We start from the raw sequence: 17,898 nt of genomic DNA, 5'->3' as shown, positions 1-17,898 counted from the left end.
CATTGGTAACTCTTAACATTGAAGAATAGTAACAGAGATACAGTAGAACAAATGGCTGAAACTTATCAAAGTAACAGGAAGTAATTAGTGGTAATTACCTATTATTACACAGCGTGTAAAAACCTCAATAAACCCCCCTGCAACTTACATTTTGATGCAGGCACAACATTCAGACATTCATGTTACTGTTGAAAAATAAAAAGTACTCCGAAACATGTGTTCTCCCTTCCGACTACTACAACACTCTGACCTGAGTGGGCGGGTACAGCGTCCAGATGCGCATTTCCAAGCGCTCTGATTGGTTGGGAATGGCAGGGCTCTGATGGGTGAGGGATAACTAAGGTAGGCTGAGCAGCCAAACTAACGGGACTTAAGGGAAACTGAAGGGACTGTGAGGGGAAGTTAGGTAGAGAGGAGAGGAGCGGGAAGGCCTTTTTTATACAAACATTATTAAAAATGCCTAGCTTCACCATCTAAGTTAGCTAGCTAGTTGAAAGCAAAGAAAGCTAAACACGTTTTTATGAATTTCTTATGCGTTTAAATGGTTAGACAAATAGATGGCTAATGTAGCCATCTAGCCAGACGAATGTTGCTAACTAGCTAACCACTAGCTGGCTAAATAACATTGTGTCAATTTAAAACCTGCCCAAGACAGTTCTCAGAATTGGCAATTTAAACAAATGTAGCCAATTTATGAATGACTAAATGTAGCAATTTAACGTGAGATAGTTCATCCAGATTCTTACCTTTGCCTCGATTTGGCAGTCTCGTCCAGATCATCATGACCCTGGTGAGTGACGTGAAGCTTGAGACAGGTATTTGTAGTTCTGTATGATAGCCACGTTAACAGCTAATTAGCATTATCATTGCGTGGGGGGGGGGGGGGGGGTAAATAGCGGCGAATAAGTATCACCTTGTCCGAGAGAGAGATTTACACAGTTATAAAACGTCATGCCAGGGCACTACACGAAACACATCCCTTATTTTAAGTGGAAAATTACGATTGGAACCATTTCCGTGTTGGAACGCTAGGTTTTATGGGTATTATGACTCATACTGTGGCTCTCTAATGCAAGGGCAATACTACCCATGTTCACTCTTGTGATTTACACCCAGGTTATGCCTAACCCACTGCTGCATGTATAGCCTCTCTGGGGATGAGGTGGGGATGATGTGGGGATGAGTGGGGATGATGTGTGGGTGAATGTGGGAGTGATTGGGATGATGTGGAGATGTGGGTATGATATGGGGGTGGGGGCAGCCTAGTGCCTCAGGTGTTTCCAAACTGCTGCAACTGTAATCCCAGAGGAGGAGAGGAAAGCCCAGGGTCCATCCCATCCTCAGGTCCCCCTGTGGAAAAACACCCAGAATGCATCTCTCTCTGTGTGTTAGTAGCAAATAACTGAAGTTGGTATTTTCCTGAAGTGAGACAGATGACTGTGTTGTTGTGTGTGTGTGTGTGTGTGTGTGTGTGTGTGTGTGTGTGTGTGGTGTGTGTGTGTGTGTGTGTGTGTGTGTGTGTGTGTGTGTGTGTGTGGTGTTTGTGTGTGTGTGTGTGTTTGTAGAGTCTTGGTTAGTGTGACCTCTCAACCTGTCACAGCTATGGACCTCAACAGCCAGCCACTGCACTCCACACGTCATTTTATTCCAATCAATTTGGTAATGTGTGTGTGTGTGTGTGTGTTTGTGCATGTGTTGTACGTAATCTGTGTGTGTGTGCATGTGTGTCTTGTGTGTGCCAGCGCAGTCGTCAGTCATCCGTGTACTCCGCTGCATGGAGGAAGAGTCTGGAGATTCTCTCAGTGAAACACTCCACCATCTCCCTGCCGCGGCAGCAGCAAGGTGCACACGTTGTACAGGCAGCGAGCCCAGGCAGGCAGCCTCTTTCATGTTCTGTCAAGACTGGCTAGAGAGACAGAGAACGAGACGAGAGAGAGAGACAGAGAGAGGAAGAGACAGAGAGGAGAAAAGGAGAGAGGAAGAGAGAGAGACAGGAAGAGGTGAGAAGAGAGAGCGAGAGAGAGAGAGAGAAGAGAGAGAGAGCACGAGAAAATGAGAAGAGAGAGGACGAGAGAGGAGAGAGGAGGAGACAGAAGAGAGAGAGAGAGAGAGACAGAAGAAGAGAGAGAAAGAGAGACAGAAGAGAGAGAGAAGAGAGACAAGAGAGAGAAGGAGAAGAAGACAGAGAGAGAGAGAGAGAAGAGAGAAGAGAGAGAGAGAGAGACAGAGAGAGAGAGAGAGAGAGAGAGAGAGAGAAGAGAGACGAGAGAGAGAAGAGACAGAGAGAGAGAGAGAGAAGAGAAAGAAGAGGAGAGAAGAGAGAAGAAGGAGAGAGAGAGAAGAGAGAGGAGAGAGAAGAACGAGAGAGAGAGCGGAGGAGAGACCTAAAGTAGGGGGAACCAGCTATCTAATGGTGTGCAAGTAGTTTGAGTGGCAACAAGTGTGTGCGTGTGTGTGTGTATGTGTGTGAACTGTGTGTCTTTGTGTGAGTGCATGCAAATGTATGTTTTTCAGTGTGCATATGTGCATACATCTGGTGTGATGTGCGTTCACACCCCGTTGTGGTGTGTGTGTGTGTGTGTGTGTGTATGTGTGGTGTGGGTTCCTTACTACTATACTCTCTGGACCAGACTCAGGCTCAGCTTGGACAGTGAGGCTGTTGATTGCTGACAGAGAGCCTGCCTGGTCACAGAACATGAATCATTTAGTCACCAAGAGCAGCCCTGGAAATGTCACGTCTCACACGACCACCATGCCTCAGTGCCCCAGTAGCTTCACTGTTTACATTACAGCAACCTGAGTTAAGAGGAAGAAGACTTAGGTAAAGAGATAAACTGAGATTCTTTGCGTCAGGGTTGTTGTTCCTGCAGGATCGGGGGATACTGACACTATCAAGGCCCAACCCAGTGACTGTGCTGAGAGAAATACATAACATATCAAAGCTAAATTTAAGGAATCAAGAGATTGATTCCTCTAGTCTCTTGATCTCTCTAGTCTCTTGATTCCTCTTGATCCTCCAGTCTCTTGATTCCTCTAGTCTCTTGATTCTCTAGTCTCTGATTTTTCTAGTCTTTGATTTCTCTAGTCTCTTGATTCGTCTAGTCCTTGATTCCTCTAGTCTCTTGATTTTGTCTAGTCTCTTGATTCCTTGATCTGCCTGAGATTCCTCTTGATTCCTCTAAGTCTCTTGATTCCTCTAGTCTCTTGATTTGTTCTAGTCTTCTTGATTCTAGCTCTTGATCCTCTTGATTTTTCTAGTCTCTTTGATTCCTCTAATCTCTATTCCTCTAGTCTTTGATTCCTCTTGATTTTCTAGTCTCTTGATTCCTCTAGTCTCTTGATTCCTCTATTTCTTGATCCTCATCTCTTGATTCCCTAGTCTCTGATTTTCTAGCTTTGATCCTTAGTCCTGATGAATTGTATGACTTAATGTCGCTCTGGATAAGAGCGTCTGCTAAATGACTTAAATGTAATGTAAATGTCTTGATTCTCTTGATTTTTCTAGTCTCTTGATCCCTCTAATTCTTGATTCCTCTAGTCTCTTGATTCCTCTTGATTTTTCTAGTCTCTTGATTCCTCTAATCTTTGATATTCCTCTAGTCTCTTTGAATTCCTTCTAGTCTCTTGCTTCCTTCTTAGCTCTTCTTTGATTTCTCTAGTCTCTGATTCTCTTGTTCATTGATCTCCTCTGTCCTCTTGATCTCTTATTTCTAGTCTCTTGATTCCTCTAGTCTCTTGATTCCTCTAGTTTTCTTGATTCCTCTAGTCTCTTGATTCCTCTAGTCTCTTATTGATTTTTCTAGTCTCTTGATTCCTCTAATCTCTTGATTCCTGCTATCTAGTCTCTTGATTCCTCTAGTCTCTTGATCCTCTAGTCTCTTTGATTTCTTCTAGTCTCTTGATTTCTTCTCTGATCTCTATGATCCTCTAGTCTCTTGATCTTCTATTAGTCTCTTGATCCTCTAGTCTCTTGATTCCTCTAGTCTCTTGATTCCTCTAGTTAAGCTTATTGAAATCAGTTTGAAGTCAAACTGTGGCCTGATTCTATTTATTTCTTGGTCACCCAGTTCCGTCAATCCAATTTCCTTCCTTATCTGAGTTTTACCCTAACTGACCCGACTTCTAAAAAAGCTGACTTGACCTTGACTGTCAGATGGGAAACTAACAGTCTGAAAGACATCGTAAGCAAAATGTATTTGTAGTGCTTCCATCTCTCTAGGACCAGGTTTCAAGAACAAGATTAAGACTGCTCCTGAATTTAAAATGATTCTGAATAGGCATTTTAGTCCAGGACTAGACTTAATCTGAGCTGAGAAAACAAGTTTGACTTGAAACATATTTCTGTGTTATGTAAGCAGAGTCTTTCCAATAAAGCAGCCCCATTTAGAAAGTAAACAAAACATAGAATTATCCAACATACCATCACACACAAACACTTCTAATTAACTCTTCAGAATCTTTAGTTACAAGATATTAGGCTACAGTACAAATCAGTAAGATCATAGACAGTACAGTACAGTACAAGTTATGTAGTATTAAGAGGGTTCTGGAGGTATAGTCATTCAAAGCTGTGTACCAGGTGTTCCAGAATACACTAAGATCATCTTTAGAACGTTGCCATGCATCAAAGCCATTATTTCTGCCATGCATCAATCCATTTCTGCAGGAGTGTCTAGTCCAATACAATTCTGCCCATGCATCACACTCCATTTCTGCAATGCATCCAAAACCATTTGCCAGCATGCCATCCATTATCTGCATGCGCACATTCCATGACAATCCATTTTCGGCCGTGCTCAATCCATTTCTGCCATGCATCAATCCATTTCTGCCATGCATCAATCCATTTCTGCCATGCATCAATCCATTTCTGCCATGCATGCGTTGGTAAATTCAGTGGTAAGAAATAGCCCTGAACAATGGCAACAACCGAAGAAGAACAAAATGTCTACAGTTATAACGTATAGAAAGCACAACATAAACAACCAAGTGGTCTGCTTATCCCTCATGATATTTGGCACACACGATAATGCGCAATGCAATAGAAATTGTTTATCAATAGGGGAGGGTGTACAGTTATATTTAACAATCCAGACATAAGCCTCTTGGAACGTTACAAACATGTGATGTACAGTCCTGTATAATGTGTATAAATGACTCTATAGCTGCAAAAACTGATCAGGCGACATAAAAATTCATAAGAAGTAAAAAAGGAGAAATCGCTTTCATTCATTCTGTCATCGTAATTCTCTACATACAAAAGTGTCCCTCAGTCAGGCCTTGAGCACTGGAAAATACGTATCCAAAGGGTCAGTAAATAAGGTATCTTTATACAGACACGTTATGTTAGATTACAACAAACCATTTCACGCTTCTTTTCTCCCCTGTGCAACAAAACGCTAGCCTGATTCCCAGATCTGTTTGTGCTGTCTTGACAACTCTCTATCACTCATTGTCACGCCAAACATGACAATTCCATAAGGAGTTGACAAGACAGCAGGAACAGACTGGCGCCCAGGCTAACAGAACGTGGGGCTACCATTTCTTATTTACACGTTTCCTATATTATTTGTTTGCACTCGTCGTCATAAGAATCAAGAGCAGAAAGAATGGTGATGTAATATCGTACGGTTTGATTGATATAACAATGTGTGCTTTAGTTAAGTAGATCATTTATACTCTTCCTTCCCTGATTTCTGTGAGGGTTCGACAGCATCGTCTCTTTCTACCGCTGGAACCTTAGATTCATCCTCTTCCTCCTTCATCATCCTCTCCTGGTTACATGGTTTAGACGCTCCAAACATACTGTAAACACACCTGATTCTACTAATCACCTGCTACCCAGGACCTTGACTGGCTGAATCTGGTGTGTGAAAGACCCTTTCTACAAGGCTACATTTGTTGGCTGCCTGCTTAGGAGTTTTGATTGTACGACCAATGGTTGACTAGTGTAAAAAAAGTGTAGGGCTGGAGCAAAAGCCTGCTGCTCACTCAGTAGCTCTCCAGGTGGAGGGTTGGGCCATTCCTGTTTCAGAAGAGTTCTGTGGGCCTAAACCCTGGAGGATAGAATTCACCTATTTCACCTGGGCCTCTGTCTCCACCTGGGCCTCTGTCTCACCTCTGTCTCTGTCTCCACCTCTGTCTCTGTCTCGTCACCTCTGTCCTCCACCTCTGTCTCTGTCCTCCACTCTCTGTCTCCACCTCTGTCTCTGTTCTCCACCTCTGTCGCCACCTCTTTCTCCATCTCTGTCTCTGTCTCCACCTCTGTCTCTGTCTCCACCTCTGTCTCCACCTCTGTCTCTGTCCTCCACCTCTGTCTCCACCTTTGTCTCTGTCTCCATCTCTGTCTCCACTCTGTCTCCATCTCTGTCTCTGTCTCCACTCTTTCTTCCATCTCTGTTCTGTCTCCACCTCTGTCTCCATCTCTGTCTCTGTCTCCACCTCTGTCTCCACCTCTTTCTCCATCTCTGTCTCCACTCTGTCTCATCTCTGTCTTCATCTCTGTCTCTGTCTCGCCTCTCTCTGTCTTCATCTCAGGCTCAGTCTCCGCCTCTCTCTCCGTCTCCGCCTCTCTTCATCTCTGTCTCTCTCTCTCTGTCTCCGCTCTCTCTTCATCTCTGTCTCTGCCTCGGTCTTCATCTCTGTCTCTCTCTCTGTCTCCGCCTCTGTCTTCATCTCTGTCTCTGCCTTCATCTCTTCTCCTTCTCTGTCTCCGCCTCTGTCTTCATCTCTGTCTCTGCCTCGGTCTTCATCTCTGTCTCCGCCTCTCTTTATCTCTGTCTCTGTCTTCATCTGTCTCCGCTCTCTCTTTACCGCTGTCTTCATCTCTGTCTCCGCCTCTTGTCTTCATCTCTGTCTCCGCCTGTCTCTTTATCTTTGTCTCTGTCACTGTCTTCCTGTCTCCGCCTCTCTCTTTACCGCTGTCTTCATCTCTGTCTCAGCCTCTGTCTTCATCTCTCTGTCTCCGCCTCTCTCTTTATCTCTGTCACTGTCTTCATCTCTGTCTTCATCTCTGCCTCTGTCTCGATCACTCTCTCGTGTCTTCATCTTTCTGTCTGTCTCTGCCTCTGTGTCCATCACTCTCTCTGTCTTCTCTCATCTCTCTGTCTGTCTCCATCACTCTCTCTGTCTTCATCTCTGTCTCTGTCTCCATCTCGGCTGCTTCCCCATCCTGCCAGTATAAGTCTCAGGAGATCATCACGAGGACTGGAGAGAGAGGAGATGGGACTGGAAGTGCTTGCTGCCACATGGGGTAAAAGTGCTTATATACAGTGTCTTTGGATAAAACTGCAAATATCAAATAGAAAATGAGAATCAATGTCCTTCCGGGGGGTGATGTGTTTAAGCCTCTGTCTGTGTTGTCTCTGTCCCGTTTTTTAGCGCCTCGTCACCGCCGTTCTCGTCCTCGACAACTGTGGAGAACATGGAAGAGATGAGGAGGAGGAAGGAGGGTTGGCACGTTATCACATCTAAGAATCTAATATTTCATTGTATGAATGCATGGAACTCATGCACTAGGTACACAGCACGGAAGTAGAGAGAGCGAGATGGTGTGTGTGGTGTGTGTGTGTGTGTGTGAGCTGTTTTGGAAGTGTTGCAACGTTTATTTAATTGGTCATGCACGACACACACACCCACATCAACACACATACCACATACATACACACATACATCACGCGCACACACACACACACACACACACACACACACACACACACACACACACACACACACACACACACACACACAAACACGCACACACACACACACAAGAATAAGAGACACATCCAGAAAATATTCTAGAATTCTCTAGAATCCCAGCATGCATGTTGGTTGGAACATTCAGTAGAACAGCTCGACAACACGTGTACCAACAGTCATTTAACAGTGCAAGCACTGCGCATCCAAACATGTGTTGCAATGCCAACAGAACTGTTAAAATCCATTGATCCCAAACCATAGTCATCAGAATACAGTCATGGAATGCGATAGCCAACTGTGCGTCACGGGGAGATGGTGAATAGATTCGACTTCCCATTGAATTGCCCATACCATTATTTCCCATCCCACGATCTGAATATGAACATAGAAGACATCCCCATAACACAACTGAAAATGCTTTGATGGTCATAGGTACCTCGTTTGCTTCTGCCTATCTGTCCAAGTTTGGGTGGGCGTTTTCCCCCCTGCGAACCGCTGAAGAAGTTGTTGGTGTCTTGGAGGCGACAGGTGAAGGAAAGGTGTCCCTCGTCATCCTCATTTCCATAATGACTCATTTTGTCTTGTAGTACTTCCGACATGTCCAACTGCGTCGCAATTATCAACCAAGGTGCACAAACGAAAACAAAATGAACCTCCGCTCGACGTCTACGTCCACTATGGTGGCGTTATAACCGCGTATGCACGCTTATAACGCAGGAGAAAAACCATGTAACGTTAACCAAGGCTACTATCTGGCTGCCCAGTCCTGCTGTCTGTTTACCTCAGAAGGCACGTGTCTCGTCTGGTGCGCAAACAAACGCGATTGATCCAAATGGATTTTTTTTTTTAAACGCTCAATTTCTACTTTCGGAAAGCTTCGGCAACATTATTCAAATGTTCCAGTGGGTTCTACTGTGCGTATTGTTCTGTAAACGCGGGGCGCATGGATATTGCCACCGTGGTACGCCTTCTAGCTAGAAGAACGGCTGGAGCGCCGCACGGAAAGTCTGAGGAATAAATGCAAATTGGGGAGCGCTGCAAAACACGGATCCCGCGGGCGGAGGGAGGGAGGGAGGGAGAGCAGAGAGAGAGAGAGAGAGAGAGAGAGAGGTAGAGCAGAGCAGGTGGTGCTGCAGACCACAGCCGATCCAGAACGGAGAAGATTCCAGTTTGGACCGACTGACTGATAGATGGACTGATGTTACATCCGTGCGCCGTGATCTAGCTGGAATCGCAATCAAATTCAATCACATGTATTTATAAAGCCCTTCTTACATCAGCTGATGTCACAAAGTGCTGTACAGAAACCCAGCCTAAAACCCCAAACAACAAGCAATGCAGGTGCAGAAGCACGGGGGCTAGGAATAACAATGACACTGGAATATGATTTTATTGTAGGCTATATGGTGAATATGGTCGACTGGAAGACAAAATATTGAGCTATACATTATTAATGCATTTTCATCGACGTATTAAATAGGCTAAGTAAGAAAGAAGATGATTCACATTTTGGAAATGTAAATTAAACATTGTCTTTTTAATCCAGAGAATTGTAGGCCTACTGAGATTTTTGGTGTTGAGCTGGTGTACTGTACAGGCCTTGTCACTGTATTTTTCCCACTAGTGTGTGATGGCCTATATTGATCTATAGTTGTTCTTCCCGTCATGCTGTGTAGCCTAATGCCTTGTGTTACAGTAGTGTTGTAATGGATGGACCCACCTAGTAGACAAGCAGGAAGCCTCACCAGAGGATGGCAGTGTTTTCTTATATGATCAGACAGACAGGCGGTCAGATTCATGTACATGCCTGGGTTCTGTTTCTCACCCTGAACCATGTACCTAAACTAACATGGGAACATAAAGCCCCTTAAGTCTTTTCCACACGTACACTTTGTTCAGTTGTACTCTTCTGAATCCCCATATCTTCACACACACTCACACAGGGGCAGGTTGAGTCCACTCTATCCGGAGACCACATTTTGTTCCATGTGGACCACAGAGACTCAACCACACAACACAATCAAATCCCTGTAGGAAATTCATAGAGAGAAAGAGAGAAGGGGGGGGGGGGGGGGGCATAGAGAGATACTACTATGCTCACTATGGTAGTCCTCTGGATAAGAGCGTCTGCTAAATGACTAAATTATGAAATGTAATGAGAGACAGAGAGAAGAAGAGGAAGAGAGAAAGAGAGGAGGGAGGGAGGAGAGAGAGAGGGAGGAGGGGAGAGAGAGAGAGAAAGAGAGAGAGAGAGGTGTGGCTGTAAGTAAATCACAGAATATAATTTCTCTACCCTCTCGTTTACAGGCGGGTGGAGTGAGAGAGAGGTGATGAAAACACACACACACGAAACCAGACACCAGCTCTTGTAGCGGGGCAACTTCAATATGCCGTCTACTATCCTGGTCAACCCTGTCACACCAGTCGCCCTCACCCTGTCACACCCTGTCAAAGCCGTGTCACACCCTGTCAAACCCTGTCTCCACCCGTCTCACCGTCACCCCTGTCACACCCTGTCTCACCCTGATTCACCCTGTCAACACCGGTCTCACCCTGTCACACCGGTCTCACCTGTCACACTCTTCTGCCCGGTCTCACCCTGTCACAACCGTCTCACCCGTCACATGCTCGCACCCTGTCACACCCTGTCTCACCCTGTCACACCGTCTCACCGCATCCTCACCCTGTCTCACCCAGTCTCACCTGACACCCTGTGCACCTCGCCACACCCGTCTCACCCTTCACAGCCATCGCACCCTAACGATCTCACCCTGTCACACAGTCCACCGTCTCCGACACCGTCTCACCCTGTACACCGTCTCACACTGTCACAGCATCCGTCTCACCCTTGTCACACCGTCACCCCCGTCACACCTGTCACCCTGTCACAATCCATGTACAAACACACCGTCTCACCCTGTCACACCGTTCACCCTCAACACCTCCACCTCACCGCTCATGTCAACCCTGTCTCACCCTGTCACACCGTCTCACCCTGTACAACGTCTCACCCTGTCACACCGTCTCACCCTGTCACACCTCTCACCGTCACAACCCGTCTCACCTGTCCACCGTCTCACCTGTGCACCTGTCCTCACCCTGTCACCCTGTCTCCGCCATTACCGCTACCGCAGTCCACCGTCACCCATGCCGTCACCCTGTCACACCCTGTCTCACCTGCCACACCCGTCTCACCCTGTACAGCCCATCTCACCTGCACACCCGACTCACCCTGTCACACGTCCCCCGTCTCACCCTGTCACACCGTCACCGTCACACCGTCTCACCTGTCAACCGTCAGTCCCTGTCACACCCGTTCACCTGTCCCCGTCAACCCTGTCACACGTCTCACCCTGTCACACCGTCACCCTGTCACACCTGTCTCACCCTGTCACACACCGTCTCACCCTGTACCACACGTCTCACCCTGTACACCTCTCACCTGCACACCGTCTCACCCTGTCAACACGTCTCACCTGTCACACCCGTCTCACCCTGTCACACCGTCTCACCCTGTCACACCGTCTCACCCTGTCGCACCCTGCTCACCCTGTCCACCCTGTCACACCTGTCTCCACGTCACCAGTCCACCCTGTCACAACACGCACCCGTACAAAACCGTCTCACCCGTGTCGCACCCGTCTCACCCTGTCTACCTGCTGCACACCCGTCCACCTGTCAACCCTGTTCACCTTCACACCCAGTCCCCAGGACCCGTGGGAGCAAAGGAGAGCCGACGTTAAGACATGTATGACGTGTGTTATAGCCTTCTGTAAACATTATCTAAGGGAAACACACAGTATAACTATAGAAAGCATTATCTAAGGGTAACAACAGTATTAACGAAAAACATTATCTAAGGGTAACATACAGTAAGTACCGTAATGAGAAATACTAAGGGTAATGCACAGCATTAGCGTATCAGTGCATATTCATTGTGTTTATAATAGTTAGTGCAGCTCTGCATGTCTTATTACTCATAATGCAAATCAGAGGGAAAGAAATGAAACTGTAAAACAAAATGTGTTTTAAAATCTGCCCATTTATTCGATAAAATGATGAGGATGTACTGTCAGTAAATTCATAATTACCATTTATAATCTATAAGGTGCCGTTAACCAAATGATGGTGTCTATTCATGAATATGAGCTCGTTGGCCATCTACAGTAACACAGGCACTCCTGACAGGAGCCTTCTTTCTCAAGTAGTTTAATCACGACCTCATTTAAGTAGTTATGATTGTACAAGGACTTGTGTAGCATCTTCTGGTACCATCAAACCTTCTATAATAGCCGTTATACACTCTGTCAATCATGTTACTGGATAACATTTTATACTCTGTCTCCCCCTCTACCTCTCTCTGTCTCTACCTCTCTCTGTCCTCTACTCTCTCTGTCTCCCCTCTCTACCACTCTCTCTCTCCCCTCTTACTCTCTCTGTCTCCCCTCTCTACCTCTCTCCCCTCTCTACCTCTCTGTCTCCCCCTTTCTACTCTCTCTCTCCCTCTCTACTCCCCACTTTCACTCTCTCTCTCCCTTCTTTACCTCTCTCTCTCCCCCATCTCTACACCTCCTCAATCCCCCTCTACCCTCTCTCTTCCCCATTCTACCCTCTCTCTTTCCCCATCTCTACCTCTCCCTTTCCCATCTCTACCTCCTCTCTCCCCATCTCTACCTCTCTCTTCTGCCCTCACTCCGTCTCCACTCTTGACCCTCTCTCTCTCCCTCTTTTGCTCTCTCTCCTCTCTCTCTCTCTCTCTCTTTCCCTCTCTCTCTCCCTCCCCCACTCTCCTTCTCTTTAATACTTCAGACAGCGTGTGTAGGAGCTGTAGATGGTTCTGTCGACCCACCGCCGGAACTTGGACACCGCTGTGTAAACACCCGGGAACTTGGCATCTCCGCAGCCGTTTCCCCATGATACCACACCGTAGACACGCCCCTCGCACACCAGCGGCCCGCCGGAATCTCCCTGGAAACCACAAGGTACACCACACCCCCTCACTCAGTTTCCATGACAACGTGTCTCATTTTCTGAGGCCACCACAAGGTAGGTAACTATCATGAGAAGAGAGGAAAATTTGGAATTAAAATGTGATTGTGTTGTGAAACTATAGATTAAGGTAATAGGTTCTTCGAACGCACCCTTAACTATCCTATACAGCTAGTGGGAACTGACAGGCCAATAGGGCGTGTTCAACAACTCTACCTGTTACATCTATCAGGTCCAGTACCTTGCACGCGTCCTTGCCCCCAGCATTGTATCCGGCACAGATCATATTGGAGGTGATGTTCCCGTTGAACGACTCGCTGCTGTTGCACCTGGCCGATGACACGATGGGCAGCTTGACAGTCCGCAGGGTGGAGGGGATCTGACCCTCTCCCAGAGAGGTGTACCCCCACCCCGACACACGACACACCCGCCCCGCCATAACCCCTGTACCCTGCCGGGGGAGGGGCGCCAGGGACACATAGCTACCCATCACCATGGGAACCCTCAGCTACAAAGGGTGGAAGAAAAGAGATAGAGGGGGGAGTTGAATTGAGTTGAGTTGAGTTGAGTTGAATTGAGTTGAGTTGAATTGAACAGAACAGAATTGAACTGAACTAAACTGAAATACATGTACTTACTAAGTTATTACAAGGTAATTACAAATGTAATACACAGCTAGTTACTCTAATATAAGGCTTATCACTTGGCCAAACATCCTAAAACAGCTGTATCCAATGATGTTATAATAAACATGAATATGAAATGCAGGTAAATATGTATATTGTCTATGGTTGTATCCTGTACCTTGATGAGCATGATGTCAGCATTGTTGGTGGTCTTGTTGTACAGAGGATGGGGGATGATTCTGTGAGGTTTGGAATACTGCTCCGTTCCCTCAAACATACTCAGAGAGTAGTCCCCTGCCACAATCATCATCTGATCTGTCCTGGGAGGAGAGGCCAGGGAGACATCAGAGATACATTCAACTTTGTTGTTTACATTATTGGAGTTTTGCCATCTGCTCTGTCCTTAGACGGTGGAGTGCAATTTGAGCTGTGTTCAACTTGGCAAACACTGACTAACGTTATTTAAAATAAATATCCCCTTCTGCTTTATCCAAAAAATAACATCTGAGGTGCATTCAACGTCCCAAAAGTTTCCTTTGCGCTGACTGCACTGAAGTGGGTKTATACGTGGGTACAATGCTTCTCTGTGTGAATCAGGAACAATGTGACTGTTATCCTTTCTGAACTTACAACGTCTGACATGTTGACACCTCGTCGTGTAACACGCACGCTGCGATGACAGACATGCCAAGGTTGCCCTGCTGAGCCCACTGTGTCTCTTATCGCCCTTACTGTCTGTCTGACCTCCCAGTCCCAGGACTCACTGAGGCTGCTAACAACAAACAAACACAGATCATGACTGATTCTTACAACAACAACAAAAACACAAGAAAAAAAATCACAGGTAAATGTGAAAACATGAAAAAAAGTGGGGGAAAAACATGTGGTTTTTGGACATGTGTGAACACCTGTGTTCATGTGAAACAAATCATGTGAAATTCTAGTATTTTTTATATACATTTTCATGAGTGTGAAATTTGTTTTTTTTTGGACACGTGTGAAGTTTTTAACATGTGAGAGAGACATTTATTTTGGAATGGGGGGCCAGTAATACACGGTTATTTCTAATTGTTGTGTTTTGTTTTCTTCTGCTTGACTTATTCAAATGTATTTTTATTTATCTTACTACTGCAGTGTTAGGAAAGAGCAAGAAACGCATTTCACTGTACTACTACACACCTGTATGTATATTCMTATGGATACAGTGTTTGGAGTCATGCTAACTTCTCCTCAGTGTTATAAAGCAGGTTATTGACTGACTCACCCTATGTTACAGTGAGCGGCTGTGAGCACCCAGTACTTGTGCACTAGCGATCCGCCACAGAAGTGCTGTCCCTTGGTGGTCTGTAAGGATACAATGTATTTGATGGAATTGGGGGCTGGAGCGTAACCTCCGACTATACGGTCCTGTATGATCTCCTGACCTGCAGGAAGACATGGAAACAACATGTATAGTATTACACGGTATATGGGATGTGTTATAATATACACTGAATGTACAACATGTTAAGGACACCTTCCTCATATTGAGTCAGATTCTGAAACATGGAAACATAAACAGTTACATTAGATTGTATGACAGGTAGAAACCTGATTATAATGTTGTAGGACAGACAGGTAGAAACCTGATTATAATGTTGTAGGACAGACAGGTAGAAACCTGATTATATAGTTGTAGACAGAACAAGGTAAAACCTGATTTAGTTGTAGGCAGACAGGTAGAACATGTTATATTCGTGTTTGTAGGTGGCGAGGAGGAACCTGATTAGTAGTTTAAGTATGTAGGAAGGACGGTGAACTGAATATATAAAATTGTAGGACAGACAGGTAGAAAACGGATTAAATAGGTTGTATGGACAGAACAGGTAGAAACCTGATTTAATGTTGTAGGATACAGACAGGTTACGAAACTTGATTATAGTGTTGTAGGACAGAGCAGGTAGAAACCTGATTATAGTGTTGTGGACAGACAGTAGAAAGTACGAACGATCTGATATATGTGTTGTAGGACAGCCAGGTAAACCTGATATAGTGTTGTAGACAGACAGGTATAACCTGATTTAGTGTTGTAGGACAGGACAGGTACGAACCGTGAATTAATAGTGTAAGTAGAGACAGGACAGGCAGGGAACTGATTATAATGATGTGGGAAGTAGACTATTAGGGGCTAGGCAGGTTAGAAACTGATTATGTGTGTTAGACAGGACAGGTAGAGACCTGATTATAGTGTGTTGTAGGACAGCAGGTTGGAAACCTTGATTAATAGTGTAGTGTAGGAACAGAACAGTATAAACTGATTTAGTGTTGTTAGGAACAGACAGGTAAGTAAACTAGATTATATAGATGTTGTAAGGACAGACAGGTGAGAACCTGAATTAAGGTTGTGGAAGATCAGGTAGAAATACTGATTATTAGTGTTGTAGAGCGGTGAACATTAGATGTAGAGACAGGTAATGATTATGTGTTGTAAGGACAGAGACAGGTTAACTGATTATAGTGTTGAGTGACAGACAGGTAGAAACCTGATTATACGTTGTTGGAAGACAGGTAGACAACCCATGGAATTGATAGTGTTGTATGTACAAGACAGGTAGAAAACCTATATAGGTGTGTAGGACAGGAAGGGTAGAACAATTGATTAATAGTGTTGTAGGACGACAGGTATAAACCTGAATTTATATGTTGAGGAGCAGCGTAAACTAGGTGTAACAACGCGTGAAACTGATTATAGTGGTTGGTAGGAAGAAGGTGTAAACGATATAGTGTTGTAGGGACAGACAGGTAGACCTGATTATTGTAGGCACGATACTGTTAGTGTTTAGGACGACAGGTGAGAAACTTATAGTTTTGACGACTAGGAACCTGATTAGTAGGTGAGGACAACAGGTATGAACTGATTATTAGTGTTGTAGGACAGACAGGTGAAACCTGATTATAAGTGTTTGTAGACAGACCCGGGTAGAAACTGATTAAGTTGTTGTGGACAGACAGTAGAAACTGATTATGTGTTGTAGGAACAGACGAAGGTTGAACCTGATTCTATGTTGTAGGACAACAGAGCGTAGAGAAATTGATTATATGGTGTTGTAGACAGACAGGTAGGAAACCTTTATAGTGTGTGTGGGACAGCACAGGTTAGAACACTGATTATAGGTGTAGGACGACAGTAAACTGTAAGTGTTGAGAAGCAGTAGTTGATTTAGTGTCTTGTAGGACAAACAGGTGAATTCAAGTGGGGAACAGCAACTATTATAATGTTGTTAGGACGACAGGTAGAAACCTGATTATAATTTTGTGGAAAGACAGGTAGGAACTGATTATGAGTGTTGTTAGACAGGACAGCGCTGTGGAAACCTGATTATAGTGTTGTAGACAGACAGGTAGAAAACTGATTATATGTTTGGACAGGCGGTTGGATAACCTGATTATAGTGTGTAGGACAGACAGGTGGAAAACCTGATTATAGTGTTGTAGGACGACAGGTAGAAACCTATATAGTTTGTTAGGCAGGCAGGTGAATCCTGATATAGTGTTGTAGGACGAGAGGTGAAACCTGATTATAGGTTGTAGGACAGACAGTCGGAAACCTGATTATAGTGTTGTAGGACAGACAGTGTAGATAAACCTGATTATAGTGGTTGTAGGGACAGACAGGTATGGAAACTGTTAAAGTGTTGTAGGAAGCAGTGGAGAACTGATTATCGTGCTTGTAGGACAGACAGCGGGAACCTGATTATAGTTTTGTGGACCGACAGGTGAACCTGATATATCTAGTTGTAGGACAGACAGGATGAAACCATGATTATAGTGTTAGTGGAGAACAGGTAGGAACAGGATTAAAGGTTGTAAGGACAGACAGGTGGCAAATGATTATAGTGTGTGTAAGGACAAGACAGGATGGAAGTACCTGATTATAGACCCAGTAGAGAATAGAGGCTCCTTTCACACCTCTTAGACCCAGTAGAGAATAGAGGCTCCTTTCACACCTCTTAGACCCAGTAGGGAATAGAGGCAAAACTAACTCACTCTGCTGAGAACAACAGAATAGAGGCTCCTTTCACCCTCTAGATTAAAAAGTCCTGATCAAAATATGATTAATTACATCCTTTAAATTCCGAAGTATTCATTACAAATGACCAATAAACTTTGAATCGGTGTTGGTTCCTTTGTTTCGGCACAAAAATCCACCAGTGTTGTAAATGTTTTTCTACTGGTTACTCATAAACAGGGCAATAAATCACAAACATTTTAGGACAAAAAAAGGACGTAAAGAACACAAAGGGATAAGTACTTCTCCTTTTCATGTCCAGTGATCTCACCAGGCTCAGCTAGCAKACATTAAAGTTGCTGGTTCTGTGACCTCCGACTCCAGAGGCGAATAAAGGTTTCCCTGTCTGACCTGACTTTCTACCTGTGTCCTCTAGTGTCTCCTCTAGGATGCATCCCAAATGGTATCCTATTCCCTACATAATGCACTACTTTTGACCAGATCCCTATGGGCCCTGGTCGAAAGTAGTGCACTAGATAGGGAATACGGTGCCATTTGAGACACCTCCATCCTCATAGTGTTTCCTCTCTCCTC

The 17,898-nt window shown here is 45.0% G+C and overlaps 2 protein-coding genes and 1 long non-coding RNA gene across 3 annotated transcripts in view; all 3 read right to left on the bottom strand.

Annotated features, from left to right (window-relative positions):
- Positions 1-4,547: 4,547 nt before the first annotated feature.
- On the bottom strand, positions 4,548-6,382 carry LOC139028519 (uncharacterized). The gene is made up of 3 exons (XR_011480759.1): positions 6,354-6,382; positions 6,221-6,311; positions 4,548-6,142 (listed from the first exon to the last, which is right to left on the bottom strand). It is a non-coding gene; the product is annotated as an uncharacterized lncRNA (long non-coding RNA).
- Positions 6,383-7,098: 716 nt separating this feature from the next.
- LOC111973347 (calcium/calmodulin-dependent protein kinase II inhibitor 2-like) lies at positions 7,099-8,927 on the bottom strand. The gene is made up of 2 exons (XM_024000719.2): positions 8,138-8,927; positions 7,099-7,412 (listed from the first exon to the last, which is right to left on the bottom strand). Exons 1-2 carry the CDS (start codon positions 8,298-8,300, stop codon positions 7,342-7,344), a joined length of 234 nt encoding a protein of 77 aa, XP_023856487.1. The 5' UTR covers positions 8,301-8,927; the 3' UTR covers positions 7,099-7,341.
- A 3,525-nt stretch (positions 8,928-12,452) lies between these two features.
- LOC111973268 (trypsin) overlaps positions 12,453-17,898 on the bottom strand; it is a 14,114-nt gene continuing 8,668 nt past the window's right edge. Inside the window, exons 2-5 of the mRNA XM_070443153.1 lie at positions 14,581-14,740; positions 13,495-13,636; positions 12,932-13,198; positions 12,453-12,669 (exon numbers count right to left, since the gene is read on the bottom strand). Coding sequence (XP_070299254.1) covers positions 12,499-12,669; positions 12,932-13,198; positions 13,495-13,636; positions 14,581-14,740 — 740 coding nt within the window. The 3' untranslated portion in view covers positions 12,453-12,498. The remainder of the gene's footprint in view (positions 12,670-12,931; positions 13,199-13,494; positions 13,637-14,580; positions 14,741-17,898) is intronic.

This window comes from Salvelinus sp. IW2-2015, linkage group LG1, assembly GCF_002910315.2.
Source record: "Salvelinus sp. IW2-2015 linkage group LG1, ASM291031v2, whole genome shotgun sequence".
Classification (NCBI taxonomy): domain Eukaryota; kingdom Metazoa; phylum Chordata; class Actinopteri; order Salmoniformes; family Salmonidae; genus Salvelinus; species Salvelinus sp. IW2-2015.
The sequence above is the reverse complement of the archived record's forward strand: the minus strand, read 5'-3'. Positions and strand labels throughout refer to the sequence as shown.

Bases quoted from the DNA above. Each gene is read 5' to 3' on its own strand.
- LOC111973347 (XM_024000719.2), bottom strand. From the start codon at position 8,300: ATGTCGGAAGTACTACAAGACAAAATGAGTCATTATGGAAATGAGGAT. The intron at 7,413-8,137 runs GTACCTATGACC...TGTTCTCCACAG, and splicing joins GATAGGCAGAAGCAAACGAG to TTGTCGAGGACGAGAACGGC.